Raw genomic sequence first — 22,704 nt, forward strand, 5'->3', positions numbered from 1 at the left:
CAATAACATAAATCAAGCTTTTTCTAGCAAATAATTCTGACAAAAAGTGCAAGGAATTCAGGATAAATGTCCTAAATACAGAGCTCAAACATATAGATATATCAGATATATTAACTTGTAGCTGTTCCCTTTGAAGGTTAATATTTGATAGTATTTTTAGACAGTACTTGATATCAGACATTTTTAAAGTTTGTGTTTATAAAATTAGTGCAAATTTATTTGCCATGGCAATTCAATAGGTTTTGCCTGCAATTGGTTTAGTCAGACTAAGAACAATATCTGAAGACTTCAATATGTCACTTATCTTAATGCCTTGGAGACGGTCCTTGTCTAAAGGTGATTCCTCCCCCCCCCCCAGTTATCATAGTCTATTGAATATTTTCCTGAAACTAAAAGCTAGAAATTGAATACTTTATTTGTGATGTTGCAGAGAAAAAGGAGAGAAACATCTTGTGTATAATAATAAACATTACAGGCTTACAGAGTATACAAACATTGTCAAACATCCTTTGTTCAAATCAATACTAAATTTAATGCCACAGAAATAGGGGTTCATTATTTTCTCATAATGAAATAATTCCTTTGCAAGTTTGACACTGCACAGAAGCTTGCCAGAATCAAGATTTAGCCAGATGTTTCATGGACTGAATCTGAACTTCAAATTAGATTTATGTAGCCACCATTTACTGAACACACAATAAATTACGCTTACAGCTTTACATATAAGGAAAAGTTGAAACAAGAGTCTAAGTTGGATCCAGACATATATCATGCTTATGGATCATCAAAATTAATGGGACTTAGGTTAACACACATATTCTAAGTCTGGAGTAGTAAACGTTATATTTCATATATACTCCATTGCAATGCTATTTTAAACCATTCCCAGAAAGTAATGTTTATCTGCTCCTTGAAAGCTATTTTCTAAAAAGATACTTGTTCCTTAGCCTCCTTTTCCCTACAAATAACAAACAGAAAGTTACTTGACTCTATGTGCCACACAGTTGTGGTACTGTTAGTGCCAAAAGACACAACAAAGATTGACTCTGAAGGAGAGGATTTAATGGCCAAGACATTATTCTATTAGCATGATCTTATTGGACTTCAACTCCCATGAGATGCAAGCTGCTAGTTGTAATGGGACATCATTTTGATTTAGACAGCATTTAATATACAGGGGAATCTGCAATATAGGTGCCCAGTTTTTACGTATAGATCAGCACCTACCTTATGACATTTTAAAATATACAATCAGAAATCTTTATTGCCTGAACAGAACAGTTTTAGTCATGAAAACAGGATGAAAAGAGTCTATGGATTTATTTATTTTCTTAAAGGTATGTTGCTCATTTGCTCTCAATGCAAACATTTTCCACAGTAATTCATAAAGCAAGATGCTCCATCCAGTTATCTACTTCAGATGGCAAAGGAGAGAATAAGGAGGCAGTCCATTGCTACAAATTTATTCTGAAACCTTGCTTTAAGTCTTTATCACAAAAGATTTATGTTTGCCACATTATTACAAACTGAGGATTTTTTTTTTAGTTTCTACTATTATCAAAGTAGAGTATGTTCTGAGTCATTTTAAAAAGCAGGCCAATATTCTGGTATATAAACTGTACACAAACAACAACAAAAAACAAGGCACTATACATTTTTGGGATATAAATTTGGATTCAGTGAGATTCTCTAGAAATGCATATGATAATTCTTTGTTCAGTTAAGCAGATGAAAACAGCTCTGAGAACAATACTTTTGCATTTAAAAACAGAGAGAGAGAGAGGGAGGGAGGGAGAGAGTCCAAGATAAAATAATAAGTCTAGCTACTTTCCTGGAACTTTCTTTACAAAAATGTTGAAAATGAATAATACAAACTGCATTGTTAAATACATCCTTCTCCTATGCGTTTACATAAATACAAATCCTGTTGAAAATCCACAGCTTGAACAAAATAAAACTTTACAAAAAGAGCATTTTCAAAACCTAAATGACACGTAGTGTGAGTAGCCAAAGGATCGGCTACCAGAAAAGTTCCTGCTCAGAGTACAAAGAAAATAATTTCTAAACATGGCCTGTACTTTGGAGTTCTTGCCCACAAAACGTCTTCCAAAGATGCTTTTCGCACATTTACATTATGAAATGACTTCAGAACATTATAGCAGAACCTAGTAACTTCAAACAATCTTGCTTTTGAGGGTGAAAATGGGCATCCTACGTTGGCCAAGAGGTGCAGAAAATGTCAGGGGGTCACGTTCCACTCCGGCTCCGGCCCATGATTACAATTCTGGCACTTTCAGAAAAGCCCTTTTGCCTTTTTGAGGTTCACCTGCTTCCAGGAAGGCAATGCGTTGTATTCTTCTCTAGTTAACTGTAATCCAGCCTAGACATGATTAGAAAGAAAGAATTTTGAAAAACGTAGACAAACATACAAAAAGAATACAAAACAGTCAGTTACTTCTTCTAGTTTACCTCAAAGTCCTCATCCGAAAGGTAGATTTCAAGATTAAGTGGGTCCACTCCTTCAGGAAGAGGCCTTGCTAAGAGATCAGCAAGTGGATAAAACTTTTGGCATAGCTTGGCCAGCACGTCTTCTACCAGGATGATCTGATTAGAAGCTTCGGCATCCTGAGGAAGAACCGGAGATCACAGAACAAAATAACCCAAATAAGCAAAAATAATCTGAACCAAACAGTTTTACATGGAGTTTGAATTCTTCAGGGAAGCAAAGCTGTGGGGTTATCACCCCCAACTCAGCCAAGTAATCTCTACAGAGAAATCACGTTTGTTTGTTTATTTGATTGGTTTACTTAGAATAGAATAGAATAGAATAGAATAGAATAGAATAGAATAGAATAGCAGAGTTGGAAGGGATCTTGGAGGTTTTCTAGTCCAAGTTATAGGGCTCCATTCTGCATCCTATCCAACATATTTATAAATACATAAGATTGGCAAATTAGAAGAAATATTTATCAAATTTTCAAAAAACTCAGAACGTTACAAATATACTGTACAATAAGCAGAAAGTAGCAATGTGACTTTCAATAGAAACAAATTCATAATCTTGTATTTGGATCAGAAAAACTAGAGACATAAATATAAGACTGGGGAGCCATACTGATTAGCAAAAGGATCAGAGAGTCATGGTGATATATAACCTGAGCAAGAGCCAACACTGTTATGGAGGTGGCGGAAAAAGGAATGAAATCCTACACCGTTTAAACCAAGGTTTTATGACAGGATCAAAAGAAAAGTTTCTTTCTATTCGGCATTTGTCAGACCACATCTAAAATATTGTATCCTGGTTCTAGCACCACATTTTAGGATGGGCCTTGACAAACTGAACTACCAGAAAGAAATATGGTAACAGAGGAAAAACGTAGAGAGAACAGTTGGAGACACTGGCTATGTTTAATCTGGAAAAAACAGATTTGTGGGAAGACACCATACGATAGCTGTCTTCAAGCATTTGAAGGGGTCCCATATAGAAAATAGCACCTGGCTTGTTTAATTATTCCAGAATATAGGAAAAGAGCAGCTGGAACTATATTGCAAGGAGGCAGATTTTGATTGAACAAACAGAATTTTCTACTGTAATAGCTTTCTGACAGATGGCTTTGAAAAGGGAGGACATCCTTTTTCTGAAGATGTTTAAAGGAAGCCTGGAAGGCCATCTGCCACGGATGCACTAAAAGTGTGTGTGGGGGGGTTGACCTGGGCAGGGAGTTGTTTGGGTTGGTCTCTATGAATCTTTACATCTTATGATTCTATAAAAAGATCTGTGGTATCGTATTATTTTTAATTGGCTCAGTCTTAAGTTTCATACTTTATTTACAAATTAATATTCTCCCATTGTTACCTTAAGATTTTATTGCAGCCTACGTATTTCTAAATAAAGCACTCCATTATATTACAAAGGAAAAGGTGCAACCATCAAAACTCCAGCTTTCCACAAACAAGAAATCCATTTCCTGAGAAAGATAAGGAGTAACCCCTGGCCCTCTATCTAACAGCCTTGAGTTTACTGTTGTTTTAGCACTAGTATATTTCCTTGAGCCTTGGAAAATTAATGAATAGGTAATAAAATCTCAGTTAGAATCCACCCTCTCCTTATTGTTTTAAACTCACTGCCCTGAAAAGCTTCAAGCATTTTATCCTAGTTAACCCCCTGGATTTTTGTGCCTCCTACCATGATGCTCCAGCATGTTCAAATGCAGATAAAAAACCGAGAAAGCTGAAGAGAAAAGTTCATTTACCATTTCGGTGATTTCAGCAATGTCATCTCTGTGTTCCCAGCTGGGAAACATATTAGTAAATGTCAAAGGCTCAAGACCAGCATGGATTAGGTAAGATTTAGGAGGATTCTTCACGTTCTTTCCTATACATTAAGAAAAAAGTGTTACTTACAAAATAAATTATTGTTGATATTCCCTCTTTACTATTCTGAATTATTTATGAGCAAACCCAACATCAAACACTTTATATTGCAGTAGACATTTCAAACACAATGATTTTAACATATATATAACACTAAAGAGGCTGAAATCAAATTATTTTATGGACAGTGGGAAGCTGCTTGACTGCTTCAAGAATGCGTCCCATGCCCAACTTCCCCAGTTTTCAATACATAAGTAACATTAATAAATTATTGTATGTGAGGCATCGTAGATGTGGATTCCTTCCTCAGATAGATCTAACCAGATTTATCTTCCTGCCTTTGGATGGGATCAGGTTATTGTTTTGGCCTTCTATATTTTTCCATTTCAAATTTTTCATTATTATAGTTGGCTGCATACTTAGCTAGAGGTTTAGACTGGATTTGGCATTTTTATCCACCTATCGACTCCTCTCAAGAACATGGGATAGGCAGATGTTATTTTTTGATGGTATTAAAAGTATCATTGCAAGATGTAGGCAATAATAATAATAATAATAATAATAATAATAATAATAATAATAATCAGTTAAAAAGGTAAAGAATTGGACATCACCTGGAAAGGACCAATTACATGGTTTCTGGCTCAAATATCTGACCAGTTTACATGCAATATTGGCCAGGCAACTGAATGAAATTTTACAAAAGGGCCAAATTGATGAATGGTTGACAACTGGAAAAACATACTTGATTCAGAAAGTTCCAACTAAAGGAACAACACCTGAAAACTATAGACCAATAACATGCTTGCCAACAACCTTCAAATTACTCACAGGCATTATTGCAGATAACATGATGGATTATTTGGAAACAAACAACATCTTGCCAGTAGAGCAAAAAGGCAACAAAAGAAGGAGCAGGGGCACAAAAGATCAGCTTCTAATTGATAAAATGATATTAGAAAATTGTAAGAACAGAAAAACGAACTTGAATATGGTCTGGATTGATTACAAAAAGGCATTTGACTCACTGCCACATAGTTGGATCATAAAATGCTTAGAAACAACTGGCATTAGCAAAAATATTACATCCTTTACTGAAAAGGCAATGAAACAATGGAGAACTGAGTTGGCAGTAGGGAATGAGAGCTACGGAATGGTTAATATCAAGCGAGGAATTTTCCAGGGTGATTCACTTTCACCTCTTCTCTTCATCATCGCAATGATCCCACTATCAGTAATCTTAAAAAAAATGAAATTAGGCTACCAAACAGCCAAAAAAGCTGAAAAAATTTCGCATTTACTATATATGGATGATTTGAAACTCTATGGAAAGTCAGAAATAGAAATCCAATCATTGACAAACACAGTCCGAGTATTCAGCACCGATATTTCAATGCAGTTTGGCATGGAAAAATGCGCCACTGTATCCATAAAAAGGGGCAAAATCACTGCATCTGAGGGAATTGAAATGCCCAATGGCCAACTAATTAAATGCAAAGAAAATGAAGCCTACAAATACTTAGGCATTCTGCAGTTGGATAACATCAAGCATGGAGAAGTAAAAACTATTGTCAGACGAGAGTACACCAACAGAGTTAGGAAAATTTTGAAATCTAAATTGAATGGTGGAAATACAATCAAGGCCATAAATACCTGGGCAATACCAGTTATAAGATACACAGCTGGCATAGTTAACTGGACACAAGCTGATTTGGACCTTTTGGACCGAAAAACCAGGAAACTAATGACAATGCACTACAGTTTACATCCACGTGGTGATACTGATAGACTATACCTGCCACGAAAATCAGGTGGCAGAGGATTATTACAAGTGAAGCAAACAGTTGAAGAAGAAAAACATGCACTGGCTGATTATTTAAAAGAAAGTCAAGAACATCTATTAATCGAAGTAAAGAACAAAAATCTACTGAAGGCCCAACAGACAAAACAAGAATACAGAAAAGATGTGATAAAATCAAGAATGGAGAGTTGGCAGAACAAAGCACTGCATGGTCAATTTCTGGAAAAAATAAAAGATAAAGTGGACAGGGAACAAACTTGGTTATGGTTAAAAACAGGTACATTAAAGAAAGAAACAGAGTCACTAATCCTGGCTGCGCAAGAACAAGCTATCCGCACAAATGCCATTAAGGCCAAAATCAAAAAATCCTCTGATGATGCCAAATGCAGACTTTGCAAAGAAGCTGACGAAACTGTTGATCACATACTCAGCTGCTGTAAAAAAATCGCGCAGACTGATTATAAATTGCGGCACAATTCAGTAGCACAAATGATCCATTGGAATTTGTGCAAAAATTAAAATATTAAAACAGCAACAAACTGGTGGGAACATCAGCCTGAAAGAGTCACAGAAAATCAGATGGTCAAGATCTTGTGGGATTTCCGTATACAAACCGACAAAATACTGGCGCATAATACACCAGACATCACACTGGTTGAGAAAAATAGGGTCACAATCATAGACATCGCAATACCAGGTGATAGCAGGGTCGCCGAGAAGGAACATGAAAAAATCGCAAGATACCAGGACTTAAAAATCGAAATTCAACGACTATGGCACAAACCAGCAGTGGTAATTCCAGTGGTAATTGGCACACTGGGTGCTATTCCAAAAGCACTGGAATTACATTTAAAACAGTTAAAAATTGACAAAATCACCATCAGTCAAATGCAAAAAGCCGCACTGCTTGGATCTGCACGCATATTGCGAAAATACGTTACGACGTCCTAGGCCCCTGGGTGGGGCCCGACTAGTAACCAATGCCAAATCCGGCGAAACAACTGGCCGCTGTGATACAATTGTATAATAATAATCACCATCATCATCATCATCATCATTATTATTTAAGATGTAATCTTTGATTTGATTCACAGTCTGTGACTGGGTTAAAAACTTAACAGTTCAAGTCCTAACCAAGGACCCAAGAGCTTCTAAAGTAACAGCTTTATATAGGCAGTTTTGAGTAAGGTGCTTTTTTTCAGAATATTGAGGTCTGATAAATTCAAAATTTCCATGTATCTAGGCAGTCTTTTGGGTATTGCTCCAAAGGCTCCTGTTACTATTGGTACAATCATTGATTTCCTCCTCCACAATCGCTCAACTTCAATTTGCAAATCAGTCTTTTGTTATTTTTTCTACTTGTTTCTCTTCAATTCGTGCATTCTTCTGGTATTGCAATATCAATGAGCCAGACTTTTCCACAACTGTGATGTCAAGAGTGTTGTGGGCTGCATCTCGGTCAGTTTGAATCCAAAAGTCCCACAAGAACTTTGTTTGGGGTGCCCAGTAATTTTTGCTGCATTTGATCCCAAACTTCTACTTGAGAGACCGCCTTCTGTCAATTACATCCCTGCGACCAATAAGATCACATAGATTAGGCCTCCTCCGCATTCCATCGGCCAGCCAATGTCGGCTGGCAACTACAAGGAGGAGGGCCTTCTCAGTAGTAGCCCCGACCCTTTGGAACGAGCTCCCCGTAGAGATTCGCACCCTCTCCACCGTCCAGGCCTTCCGCACAGCCCTTAAGAACTGGCTCGCCCGTCAGGCCTGGGGACAAGGATAGTTACCCCTCCCGAATGATGAATGTATGTTGTTTACTATTTTATTATATGTCTCTATCTTAACGTCTGTATTCCCCTTCCCCGATTTTATGTGAGCCGCCCTGAGTCCCCTCAGGGAAAAGGGCGGCCTACAAATACTAATAAAATCCAAATCCAAAACTTCAAGCAAAGCTTCCAATATATGATTTTGGCAATTTGATCATGATGTTGTAAATAATCAGTTTGTGAGATTTTGTTGCAGCATTATTATTATTTTATTGTTGTTGTTATTATTATTTGATTCAGAGTCTAGGACTGGCAAAAACTTAACATTTCAAATCTCAACCAAGGATCTAAGAGCTGCTGTTATTTTATTATTATTCTAAACTTTTATTCATGAAACATGAAATTCAGGCAACTGCTGCCAGTGTCCTAGGTATCGACCATGTATCTTCTTAAAATGTATGTTGTTCTGAGTAGAGCAGTTTTTTGCAGTTCCATTGATGTTATTGTAGGAAGCTGCAATTTCTTGATGTACTTTATAAAATTCTTGAACATAGTTTTCAAGTGCCCCCATGACAATGGGCATCACTGTCACATGTTTCATCCATATTCAAGTAGTTTTGATCGCCAGGTCAGGTAATTTCGTGATTTTTTCCCAGTTCTTTCTCTTCGACTCTGGCATCTCCTGGTACAGTGACATCAATAAACTGTACACTTTAGTTGTTGTTGTTGTAGTGTTCATGTTTCAGAACACTTTATATGCTAAATTTCAATAATCTTGATAACCAATCTTTTGGGAAATTCAATACACGAGCAGTTGGAAGAAAAATGAAATGTAATGTGATTCTACAGCACGACATTATTACATAAATAAAATGCTGTAATTTATTATACTCTGTTACAGACAAATATTTAACACATTCTGTACAAATATTTTTCCCTTATATCATAATACCAAATTTTCTGAACAACATATAATGCTAAAACGTTCTAAACTCATCAGAAGAGATAGGCTATGGGTTTTTCTCTTTTTCTCTAGATATGATAATACTTAAAGAATTACCATTTTGTTGTAAAAAGGAAAAAAAATGTTAATATGGAATTTGTTAGGGTTTTTTAAAAAAACATGTAAATGTCAAATTACACATTGTGTATGTAGCAGTTAGTTACTAACAATTCATTTGAATTTACATTTACTTTTTATGTTTAATTAAAAGTAACCTGGTGTTCACATATAGCTAAGGAAGGTGCTTGAATCTTGCAGGGAATATTCTATCACACTCTTGTGTTTTCTAATCTAATATGAAGTTCCGCTAAAATTCATTTTGCTAGCTGTTCTTCATGTCCAGGACAACACAATTTTTGAAAGTAATGTATGATTCCCAACGCTTATCTGCATAATCCAGTCCTGATTATTAGTCTCAAAAAAAGTATTAGGAGGGTGTGAAATTTCTGCCATTCAAGGGTTCGAGAATAGGCTAAGATAAACCTTCATAGAAGGAAATGTCAAGAATTCTGGGCTATTCTTAATCCTGCCAATGTTTTAGGAAGATTACTGGAGCGGTTAGGACTACCCATTGGGATAGAAAACTTAAGAAAATGTGTGTGTGTGTGTGTGTGCGTGCGCGCATGCGCCATACATACATACATACATACATACATACTCAGAACTCCCAGCCTTAATATTTTAAGATTGGGAATTAAGGAGATTAAGTTGCCACACACTTACTTCATAGTCACATTGTTACATTGTGCATTCCTGTTCCACATCAATAAGCAAAATCCACCTTGATGATACTATTTTTGGCTGCCTATCTTTCTCTCTTCCTGGGCTGCATCAACACCATTTCGAACATACCTGTATTTATTATTACCTTTACAGTACTGTAGGACAGTCTCCATGGCACATTTCCTGTCTGAAGCCCACCGGATTCGGGCAGATCCTGCAATTTTGTTTTCCACTGGCCACCAACCTTGCCAGAGATATACTTCGTGGTGATTGTCAACAAGGAAGAGAACTGCACAGATTAAATGAATGTTATTTTTGAAAGGGCATTCCAAAGAACACATACAGATTTCATATGACCTAAACCAAGATAGATATACACCTAGTCTGCACATTTAGAAGTTTCCTAAGTACCTGGGCTCAAAGTAACATTTACTGTGGTAATATTATCAAGTGCGATTCTGCAGCAATATGAAAGGGGTTGAGAGGATGAAGAGCTTCTCCACCCCGTCTTACATAACATGGACACTTTTTGGTATTGCATAAACTGCTATCCTCACCTGACAAATCAAGAAATCAAATGCAGGAAATTTGTTGCCTTTCCTAAAGTGGAATAGTGATTTTTCCTTGGATGTCTCAGAAGAAATTCTTATTTGTTTAGAGAACTGTCACTTTGCCTGTTGTCGTAAGTTTCATTTCTCCATATGGTTTTGGTGATGACAATTATAAATCCTTCACAAATGTTGTATGGTACAAAGGCTATAAAAATAATACTTGGCACGCTATTGCACACATATTTTCACTGTTTTCAAATCTAAACAAAAGCATCTTTCTAGAAACAAGGATTTTCAGATGTTCAACATATACAATTTCATATCATTATTTATCCTCCTGAGGTGGGGAACAATGGCCCTTTTATGACTTGTAGACTTCAACTCCCAGAATTCCTGAGCCAGCATGAAATCCACAGGTCCTAAAAGGCCATAGTTCCCCAACCCTGCTGTACCCTAAATAACTTACCTGGCTGGGGGGCTGTGTAGAGGTCTTCCTGAAGGAAGGGCATGGAGTTAACCACGGAGGGGTCTCTTGATGGATAAATATACTCGGTGGCTGAGAATTCTCCTGATGAACTTCCAAAGATAAATAGGCGAGGTGTAAAATTAAACTTCCCAGGATCTTTAAAACGAAAAACAAGATGTTTAAATTAGACAATTTGGATGTTACATTTTTTTTTCTTGTCCAAATCTTATATAGATGGATAATGGCAGTAAGTGAATAGGATTGGTAATGTAGATGTAAGCTCTTGAAAACATAATGTGACTGCCTTACTTTCATTGTACTTCTGACAAGGAGTAGATTTTAAATTAACTTAATATGGATGTAATAAATTGGTTTACTTTCTTTTAGAAAACAGATCAGCTGATTCACATTAGTTTGCATTTCCCCCTAGAAAACCTTATGGAAATTCATGTCTATTTTTGTAAATAAATTTCTGCACCTACGGTTTTTATAGGTTCTCCTACCTAATGAACTTTATTTTACTCTAATACATTCATTTTTGTATGCAGAATTTTAAAATCAAGATACTACTTGAGTTCAGTTAAAACATTTTACATAAAAATGTGATCCAATACATTTTGATCACATTCTTCAGTTTTTGACAGACACTGATTTTAAAAAAGATTAAAAGATCTTGGCCATCTTAAAGACATCCCAAGAAAACAACCCTAACCCTACCTTGCAACATGCAGTCATAGGCTTTTCGGTCTCTTCTTCCTAAGGCATCCCAGAATCCCAGTGGCTCTGTTCCTTCATCATATTCATGTATTGTCACTTTGCTACTACTGTGCAATCCTGCTTCCAACGGACATCTACAATGCAATTATCAGTCCGTCAGATTTAGAATTAGCAATCCAGCATAATTCATACCAAGAACCAATCATTTTGAGAGAAATCTACGGAGGAACTCAGGGAAAAACTCTTGCCCAGCTTCATCAATTCTCTTATCTCTTTTCATAAAAGGACATTTGCTCCCTTTTGCAAATTATGCTCACTTAACCACATGCGCTGAATTCATTTTCCAATTTAAGGACAACAATGCATTCCTTCTGAATCATTCCCAAGGTCCAGCATTCAGCTCTCTAAAGCACTCAATCAGATGCTGTGGCAAAGCTGTCTAACATATTGTGAATACCACTTTTTTTATAATGCTGTACTGACTCTGAATATAGAACTCCCATAAAAACCAACTATTAAATGTTAATAGACTTCAAAAGTGGGATATAATTTGTTTTTAGCCCATTTGTTAGTAAACATCAGAACTTGTGGCAGTTAGTAAATGCTATAAAGTAAATTATTCATTGTATGAAAAAAATACATTTTATCCATTTAAAATCTATTGCTAATTAATTACACTGTATAAATAAGTTTCAATTTTAGGAACAGATAGAGAAAAGCTTTACTTAATTCATCTTCTCCTCATAATTAGTAATAGATAACTACAGAGCCGAAAAGCTTTAAAACTTAAAGAACAGTGGACTACAATTGGGAAGATCAAGGCTCAAATCCTACTTTAGCTTGTGAGAAGATCTTAAGGAGATTACGGCTGCTCAGCCTGACCTATTTCATGGGATTGTTGAGAAGCTAAATGGAACATTAAATTCATGTACAGTATAACCATCTTGAATTCCTTGGAGCAATGGCAATGAATAAAGATGACATAGAATGGTTTATTGACTTTGCTATTTTTAATTTTAATTATGTATGTATATGAAGTCATATCTGTATGGTGAAGTGGAAAAACATTTGAAGCCAGTTTAGAAATATCTTACATAAGTAGCATAATTTTAAATATTACCCTAGTGCATGATCATTTTTCATCCCTGCCTTGAGTTGACAAGTATGAGTTCTACAAATGCAGTCACAGACCAATAGTTCTACTACTTACTGTTCTTTTATTTTGTTAGCTGCTGTTCTTCCTACTTCCTTGGTATGTGGCTGGGCTTTGCAGCCATGCCACAAATAAATAAGGGCTTTGTTGATGTTGAGAACAATCATTGAAGTCCTAGATCTCAGGCTGCTACAGTGGCAGGCTACTTCAAGCAAGTTCCCTTCCACAGGAACTTCTCCTCGAACGCAATACAGTCGCCAATCACCTGCATTGAAAACACGTATTTATTATGCACTTGTCAAGCTGGCTCATAAGTTAATCTTCAAATTTCGCCTGGACAAATTAAAATCAGCAAGAACTGTTTATATAATGAATCTTCTTTTTTTCTTGCTTTGCATTTTGATTGTAGATATGCCAATTCCACAATGATGATCTCCTATCTGAACAAACTATCAGGATCTCGTAAAAGTAGAGGTTAAAATTCAATAAGTTACATTATACTCAATCAAGCAAGGGCTTATCTATTTCAGAAATGTTTATCCACTGACTGGCAGTGGCTTATTCACATTTTTATAAGGGAACTTTCCTTATTTATTTATTAAATTTATATGAGGGGACTCTTACAAAATCCAAATAACAATATCAAAACAAAAAAACAATAAATACTGCCATTAAATAGCCAAGAAAGCAGCAATATACAATAGGGTAGATGTGGAGTCTTCATTTAATCCACTAACTACTGTATGAAATGCCTCATTGGATTCCAAGGCCAATTGGCAGAACCAGGTTTTCAGGTTCATCCTGAAAGCCAAGAATATGTGTGAAGATCTCAACTTTAGTGGTACAATGTACTAGTGTACAGGAGCCAGAGCAAAAAAATTCTTTCTCCTTGACCCCATCAGTTGGAATTCCTTGACTGGTGGGGTCCACAATCTGCCCTTTCTATTGAGGTGGGAGGGGTGTACCAAACCCATTGAAGTGAGATGGTTCCTCAATTAACTTGGATCCATGCTGTAAATGGCTTTGAAAAAGATAATACCTTGAACTGGATCTAGAAGCAAAGTAGCCACCAATACCAGGGGTATTAAGTAGGCCACCATAGGGGCTCCCAGAACTGTTAGCACCGCTATATTCGATGCCAACTATAACTTCCAAGTACTCTTCTAGGGTAGCCCCATGTTGGATTAATTGAGATGACCAAGCCCTGAGCTTTTCCTTGCTTTGAAGTTGGGTTATTTTTGGCTGAAAATAATCACTATGCCATCAATCTAGATTTTCATTTTCTTCTTCTTTCTCCTACCCCTTAATTGCTGTGGCTAGTCAGTTACTAAAAAGGCATTTCATATATATTTCACATGTGTTCAAATGTATCAGATTTGCCCTAATATAATTTCACTTCCGGGACTAACCCCTAATTTTACAGTTCTTGTTTAGCAACTGGTTCACAGAGCAACTGTTCACAATTTTAGATGATGATGAAGAAAAAGTAACTTTAGGTTCAATCTTCATATTTACTACCTTTGCAGATCTGTAAAGGAAGGCTGAAGTAAAATAGTAAGCACTGCCACAATTTCATTTAGTAACCTCTTCACTTAATGATTATATTGCTGGGTAAATTGCAAAATGAGGACCATCTGTAATGGCTTCTGAAGTAGCATTTTAACTAAATAAAATGGCGAAAGGATTACATTTAAGTTTATTTATCACACAAGATCACTCTCCTGTCCCTTCACATTTCAGCAAAACTATTGCAACAAGAAGCTTTTTTTTTTTACTTTGCGTATTTTCTTCTTCCTCTTCCCTTCTTCCTGTGTGAACAATCATTCCACCTTGAAAACACTGAAGAAAACATGGAGGCTCTTTTCCTTGAAGAACTTGTACCTGAAAAAAAAGTGGTAATTGAAAATCACAACAAATTAAGATTTATGCAAGACCACAGTATAATTGGCTTGAAGGCAATATGTGGACTTTCCTACATGTCTGAACTAAGAAAGGTTAACAAAAAACAAGCCTTATTTGTGGCAGCCCCAATGGGTTAGAATACTAATACTAATCCCATTAAACCCATTAAACCTATTAATGCTTTGCCACTTGTGCAATTAAATAATATTATTGAATATAGTATTGATTGCGCGTTAATAATGAGCAAGTAAATTTTCTTGCATTGTTTACATAACTTTTAGAACTGCCCAATTTCTGAGCAGTTATATCAGACTCCCTTGAAAAAGTTTCATTCTAGTGAGAATCTATTGTTGCTGGCAAATGCTTTGCTTTTATAGTTGTTCCCTGGCAACAGGGTTGTTCCCACAAAACTATTCTGCACGGGAAGTTGTCTTTCACCAAACCAAACGATCTGTTTATTTAGGTATTATTTATAATAAATGGGATGACAGTGATTCTCTACAGTTTCAGGTGAGAATTGTTCCTAGCCTTTCTGGGAGGCTGGCAACTGAATCTAGGTTCTTCAGCACAGAAAATATAAGAGCTCTGTCACTAATCTTTTCTCCAAACTGCAGCACAATACCATATGCAACTGGTATGCAAATCCATATGTTCAGTGAATTAAGACTGCCAAGCTTAGAGCAGGCCCTGTAAAGAGTTCATCTGAAGTTTTTTCAAGCCAAAGGATTATTCCTACTATTTATTATCATCTGTTCTGGAAATCTAATATATTATTAGATACATTTAACTATTTGGTAGTATTGAAACATAGACTTTAATGTAGATTAAATACAGATAATACCCAATTTACAACCATAATGGAGCATGCTCACACTGGTTGTAAGTCATGGTGATTTTAAAGCCAGTCACTCATATGACTGTCCCAATTTTGTTACCATGTTTCCTCGAAAATAAGACAGGGTCTTATTTTCTTTTGACCTCGGAATAAGTGCTTGGCATTATTTTTGAGGAGGACTTATTATTTTTGATGTGCAGGAGGTGGCGAGCGTGGTCATCTCAGGGCTGCTGCTGTGTTGCAATATTTTCAGGGAGGGCTTATTCTAATGCATGCACTCAAAAGCCCAATTGGGCTTATTATCCAGGGAGATCTTATTTTCGGGAAAACAGGATACCTTTTTTTGTGGAAGACATCAATGATCATTAAACAAATCTGTCAAAATTTTGGAAGGGATTGTAAGTACTTTTAAGTACTTTCTTTAAATTACTGTTTATTTGTTTATTACTGAAATTACTGTTGTAGTTTCAAGGAATAGCTAAATGATTGGTCATTAATTGAGGGCAACCTGTACCTGTAATTATTTCAATAATCTTCCTCCAAACAAAGTTTGACTCTTATTTAAAATATAAAAAGAGCATTACTAGCTGACATGTTAGTGGCACTTCATTGGACCAGCCCAGGAAGAGTCATACATGTCTGAAACTTGAATATTGCATTGGTCACAGTACTGGAGTCAGTTGAACTAGTCTTTATTCTCTCTGATGAAACTCAAAAACAATGGAGACCCAACTACTGGGTTTAAAGCGTTTTACCAAGTTAGAACTGGGAAAGCTTTTAATGGTTAGGTCTTATCTCAATATATTTTTCAGCAAGGGCTTGAATGGAATGTGGCAATGATGTTATGTACATGAGGACATGCCATCCAATTTGTCTATAATCTTTCTTAGTTTTTTTTTTAAGAGTTAACAATTTTTTAGAGCTTCTACTACAATGTAATCTCAAGATGATGTGAAATCTGCTAGCGTTTTTTAGTTGGTGTTAGAAGGGTGTTAAAAGAGGATTTGGTGGCCATGTATGGCTCAGAAATTTCAAACCTGTCCATCCCTGGCCAAGGTGAATTGTATTTTTTCCTTGGGAAGGTGGGGAGGAGTGCCCAGATATAAAAGAAATTCGACTGGAATTAAAACAAGCCTCCCCTTGATTAAGATCTTACAGATTAGGAGAAAGTTAAAACTATACTTATCCACCCACTAATTTTAATATTGATCCGTATCCATTTACTATGTGTTTCTTTTCAGGATTGTTTTATTACATTTCTGTAAGTTGCCCTGTGCTATTAAAGACATGGAAGCCTATGCACATTAGATCATGGGTGTCAAACTCCCCAAGTCACGTTACCGTCATGTGACATTTCACAATGTTTTTTTCCATTCGCAGACGTGGGGTGGGCGTGACCTGTGCATGATGCATCTGAATTGCGGGCCGCCAGTTTAACACCCCTGAGTTAGATGGATTGCAATATGCTCGGTTTAAAGAGTGAAGCTGGAGACCCCAGATTCACAAAACCTATTATTCTGCCAATCTCTGTTTTCTTCACCTGTGCACCTCTCTCTTCATCAAGTTCTACAGTCATCAATGCAGAAGTCCCCTTCTCACTGACAGTAGAATGTCTCCCTTGCCAAAAGAAGTATACACATTTCTCTTTGCCAACGACTCTTGTCTGTAAGTCCCCCTTTTGTCTGCTTCCAACTGCAAGATCAAAACAAACACGTTGTAACTTGGAAGGCATATACCCAGCTGAGAATTCACAACCAAAGCTGCGCTAACAAACATTGTATGTAAGCAATTCAATATGCTGTTCAAAAGTACTGGGAGATAAATATTCAGACAGACCAAAATCTTCTGGAGACTGATCAGCATCTCTTCAAACAAACTCAATATGTTTGTGGTATTATACATGCCCATCGTGTCTTATTAAAAATGTGCACGTTTTTATGTATAGATTTGTATTAATTGGTACATACATAGCAGACATACACATATGATATCACATAGAGAAATGTACACTCATCACTTGTTTTCTGCCTCAGAAGCAAAGCACTTCCTACAAATTAACATGGTAAACTCTATAATCAACTTCCGATGGCCTTGAATAGCCATTTGAATAAATAACATTTATCGTGAGATACAGGGAGTGCTTTCACCTTATTTAAGCATATCATTTATAGAAGCTTAAGTCATAATAAAAGATATTTTACTGACCTGAAGTGCTCACTAGATATTTCCACTTGACAACATATGTGTCGCCTTCATGAAATTGTCCAATACTTTGTTTAGGCAGCCTGCTATAATCAAATTCCAGGATATGCCAGACGTCCACAGACATGGTGATAATTTCGAATTGTCTCCCATCATCTCCTTCAATGAATCCATAACCACGTCCAATATTTAGTCCATCCAAGACAGTGCCAACGGTTGCCTGGGGGACGGGGACCATGAGCAGGACATCATATGGCTTTGTGTCAGATCTGGTTTCTTCCTGCAACAAGACACAACACCATTTAGTATTAGGCAGCAAGTCCATTGTTCATATCACAATATAAAGTCAAAAGTCTTATTACAGTGCTAACGTATAAACAGCTTTTATCAACAATTCACTCACGCTGCTCTCCAAAACTTGTATTTCCAAAGAACTGAAAGTAATTCAACTACCCTCTGAATTTACCTGAGATACTAGGACTTGGGTTTCTGATGATAAACAGTCTCATGCATGAAGATCTCATTTATTTTTATAAGATATCACCACCACCACCAACACCAACAAGAAAAGATTAAATCAATCTATTATATACTTACTGTATTCTAGTGACTACTGTGCAGATTTTAGAAAAAGTTTCCTAATTATATTTTCATTGAGTCAATCACTAATTTGGGCTGTTTATAAATCTACTTAAAACAACTCCTTTTGCCTAGCTGGTTTTTTAAAGCAAGATACCTTTCATGCCAAAAAATTTTTTTACCATACATTTATCAAGTGATTCCTAATAAAATGATTATACACAAGTAATAAGATTATAAACAAGTAAACCACCTTCTGAGGGGATTCGTTGGAATACTTCTCAGTAAGTTTCTTCAATTCAGTCCAATCAAGAAATTTTTCTTTAAATAGTATCGTCTCATTGTGTTCTGTGAGTCTGCCAAAAATGGCCCAATCTGGTCGCCCTTGTCCTTTTCTGAATGACAAAAAGAGAGAGAAAAACACATAGACTGTTCCAACATCATGTAACATTTTATGCTAGAAAAGAAAAGCCAGCCAACCAAAACTAACTAAATAAACAGTATGTCAGGGTTACAAATAGCATCTGAAATAAAATCAGAGTCCAAGGAAATTTATTAAAAGAGCCGTATTGGCACATCTGGGAAAACCCAAATCTGAAAGCTTCCATGTTTTCCCACCCAGTTGAAAGTTCAAGATCCTGCCGCAACAACCACAAGCTCATCACATGGTCCAATCTTCCATTGCCACGAAGACAGGGTTCACCCATCCAGTTCAGGCCAGGTGCAGAGACAAAGGATGATCTTGACTTTCTAAGAGTCAATATTATTATGGCTACATATCACCCAACTTCACATAATTCCCCCTCCCAGTTTCCCACATTAGAAAGTGTGGCATGCCTGAAGTCCAAAAAGAAAAGATGGCTTGTAGGCATGACACAGTATTAACAAAATATGTAGCTCATAATTTGATAGTCATGAGTCTTGACTTTTGAAAATTGCAGGTCAATATCCCCTCCCCCCCAACTCTTGAAGATATTGAGAAGCCAACAGAGGCCTTTGGAGACTTTGTCCCCATAAATCAGAAACTGCAGATTCCGACTGTGACCTAGATCAGTGTTTTTCAACCACTGTGCCGCGGCACACTAGAGTTTTTTTAGAGTTTTATTGAACACTTATAGGCCGCCCTTTTCCCTGAGGGGACTCAGGGCGGCTTACAATAATGAGGGAGGGGAGTGCAAGACAAGACATAAAAGAAAATGTGAGTAAAAAATAATTAACAATAAAAGCACAACATTCACTCAGCATTCGGATGGGGGGAGAGTAAAGTCCTATCCCCAGGCCTGACGGGATAGCCAGATCTTGAGGGCCGTGCGGAAGGCCTGGACGGTGGTGAGGGTGCGGATCTCCATGGGGAGATTGTTCCATAGCGTCGGAGCTGCAACTGAGAAGGCTCTCCTCCGCGTAGTCGCCAGTCGGCACTGACTGGCGGATGGAATTCGGAGGAGCCTACCCTGTGCGATCTGATGGGACGCAGGGAGGTAATTGGCAGAAGGCGGTCTCTCAAATAGCCAGATCCACTACCATGGAGCGCTTTATGGATGGTAAGTAGGACCTTGAAGTGCATCCGGAGATCAACAGGTAGCCAGCGCAGCTCACGGAGGATCGGTGTTATGTGGGCGAACTGCGGTGCGCCCACGATCACTCGCGCGGCCGCATTCTGGACTAGCTGAAGTCGCCGGATGCTCTTCAAGGGCAGCCCCATGTAGAGCACATTGCAGTATTCCAGCCTAGAGATCACACTAGTGTGCCGTGACATAGTGTAAGGTGTGCCGTGGGAAAATTACTTTATATGTAGTCAATATAGGCACAGAGTTAAATTTTTTTAACATTTTCTAATGGTGATGTGCCTCGTGATTTTTTTCATGAAAAAAGTGTGCCTTTGCACAAAAAAGGTTGAAAAACACTGACCTAGATATCTGAGAACCTTAATCTCAGAAAATTTGGGCAGTGACACCAGAGAAAATTGAAGGGCTGAAGGTAGCGTGGCACAGTACTGCAAGAAAAATCTTGTAAAAAATAATATGTCTTTAATCCTGGGAGCTGACTGAATTGTACGTATGATAGCTGAATTTTATATTCATATTAGCTATGCTGGAATTAGAGTTGCATTATGAAGCTTCTTTGTATATTTATCCCTATTTGCAGATAAGCAAATACTGGAAACTATTTCTTTGCTAATTATGCTTTAGTGACAAGCTATCTTCAATCTACGGTACCCTTGAAATGCTCTGCGCCTTGGAATCAATTTCCTCTCACTCTCAATTTGGTCTGGCCTTTCTATCTTTTCTTGTGTATTCTAAACAGAAACTCTGATGACCTAGTTTTGCACTATATCCATATTACTTTTGTACCATATCCGAATTACTTTTTCCATTCAACATGTACATGATTACCTGTTGATTGCATGGAATTTACAATTAAGGACAATTGTATTGGTTTTAATTAGGCTGTGTTCCTGCCTACAATAAGACAGTTTTGAGTCCAATGGTGGGCTGCTGCATGGTCACACATGTTTGGGCGGACCCTTAGCTTTGATTGGTGGCTGGGCCCGCCCACCCGCCCTTGTGCTAAGATATCCATTTATAACTAACTTTCTGGCTTGTTCCCTCTGCTCTCGATACCCAACTGAGTTTCTCGCCACCCCTGCTTTACTCACTGGAGCTGCCTGAGTTGATTACTTGCTTCTTTGAAGCTTTGTTTCACTCCCAAAGGGGTGCGCACAAGCGAACCTGCTGCGCATGCATGCTCACTACCAGTGAACTGCTTGTGAACGTAAGTGCAGCCCACCCCTGTATATCATATGTGGGGGGAAAACCTAGGGACACAACTTTCTAATAATTTGAAAAATAATATTGAAATTATTATCTTAACAGGTTTCTTTTCTTAAATAAGATTAGCAACACCATCACTGTCATTAGGTTTGATACCTTGGAATAAGAGGATTGCATTCACCAGGATCCAGGGGATTGATGTCACAATTGGCGTAGTCAAAAGTCCCATTCCATAGGTGTTTGGCCAACTGGAAGGCAACTTTTCTTTGAGCTAGTGTGACCTCTTTCCCATGCCAAACATACACTTCACTTCCAAAGTCAAACACCAAGACCTAAAGAGAGAGAGAGGGGGGGGGGAGAGAATAAGGAAATAAGAAATAATTTTTGAATGGACAAGGGGAAATATAGAAACAACATTCAATTTTTATCCAAGCAGTAACACTTGTTAACATTCATTAAAATGCCCAATGAATAAAGAATAAAGGCAAGCTCTGGGATTGATTGATAGTCTTAGGTTAGGTTAGGTTAGGTTAGGTTAAGTTTATTTATAGGCCGCCCTTTTCCCTGAGGGGACTCAGGGCGGCTTACAACTTATATAGGAAGGGGAAACATACAAAGACATATAGGACAATACATAATTAAAAGAGTAAAGCAACATTCATTCAACATTCGGGCGGGGATGGAATATAGTCTTTAACCCCAGGCCTGACGGGATAGCCAGGTCTTGAGGGCTGTGCGGAAGGTCTGGAGGATGGTGAGGGTACGAATCTCCACGGGGAGATCGTTCCAAAGGGTCGGAGCTGCTACTGAAAAGGCTCTCCTCCGCGTAGTTGCCAGTCGACACTGACTGGCAGATGGAACTCGGAGGAGGCCCAATCTATGCGATCTAATGGGTCGTGAGGAGGTAATTGGCAGGAGGCGGTCTCTCAAGTACCTAGATCCACTACCATGAAGGGCTTTGTAGGTGGTAAGTAGCACCTTGAAGCGCACCCGGAGATCAACAGGTAGCCAGCGCAGCTCGCGGAGGATAGGTGTTATGTGGGCGAACCGAAGTGCACCCACAATCACTCGCGCGGCCGCATTCTGGACTAGCTGAAGTCGCCGGATGCTCTTCAAGGGCAGCCCCATGTAGAGCACATTGCAGTATTCCAGCCTAGAGGTCACAAGGGCCCGAGTGACTGTTGTGAGAGCCTCCCGGCTCAGGTAGGGTCACAACTGGCGCACCAGGCGAACCTGGGCAAATGCCCCCCTGGTCACAGCTGACAGGTGGTAATCAAAAGTCAGCTGTGGATCCAGAAGGACTCCCAAGTTGCGAACCCTGTCTGAGGGGTGTAATATTTGACCCCCCAGCCTGAGTGATGGAACACTGGCCAAATTATTGGGAGGAAAACACAACAGCCACTCGGTCTTTTCCGGGTTGAGTACAAGCTTGTTAGCCCTCATCCAGTCTTCATCAGGGGATTTTATGAACTTTTGATGCATATTTTCATACATGCTTATTTGTCTTATTCCAGGTGCCACAAAGCATTGTTTATATTGGAATGAACTAAAATTGTCCATATTGACCACTTCCCCTCTCCTTATTTTATTTAGTCAGACTGAGGAGGCATAAAGATGATAATTCTGTTTTTAGGCTAATTGAAAATTTAGCACAGCATCAAAGCATTAAAGATCCATTACTTTGATGAAACAAACCAGTTTTGAATACTGTGATTTGAATTTATTTTCAACAAACTATATTTAAGATTACTTAATGTAAGTTTGAACACTGGAAACATGATGACTAGTGGTTGATCTAAAATTGAAGTGAGAGCTTTGAAACTCTTCCTTAAACTCATATGAAAAGATAAGGAAGAGGAGA

At 37.8% G+C, this 22,704-nt stretch overlaps 1 protein-coding gene across 1 annotated transcript in view; it reads right to left on the reverse strand.

Moving 5' to 3' along the window:
- Nucleotides 1-397: 397 nt before the first annotated feature.
- SVIL (supervillin) overlaps nt 398-22,704 on the reverse strand; it is a 118,991-nt gene continuing 96,684 nt past the window's right edge. Inside the window, 12 exon segments of the mRNA XM_032235499.1 lie at nt 398-2,380; nt 2,470-2,625; nt 4,254-4,375; nt 9,813-9,956; nt 10,685-10,840; nt 11,402-11,535; nt 12,612-12,819; nt 14,330-14,435; nt 16,832-16,983; nt 17,497-17,773; nt 18,326-18,467; nt 21,000-21,175. Of these exon segments, the coding sequence (XP_032091390.1) occupies nt 2,294-2,380; nt 2,470-2,625; nt 4,254-4,375; nt 9,813-9,956; nt 10,685-10,840; nt 11,402-11,535; nt 12,612-12,819; nt 14,330-14,435; nt 16,832-16,983; nt 17,497-17,773; nt 18,326-18,467; nt 21,000-21,175 (1,860 nt within the window). The 3' untranslated portion in view covers nt 398-2,293.

This window comes from Thamnophis elegans, chromosome Z, assembly GCF_009769535.1.
Source record: "Thamnophis elegans isolate rThaEle1 chromosome Z, rThaEle1.pri, whole genome shotgun sequence".
In the NCBI taxonomy this organism is placed as follows: domain Eukaryota; kingdom Metazoa; phylum Chordata; class Lepidosauria; order Squamata; family Colubridae; genus Thamnophis; species Thamnophis elegans.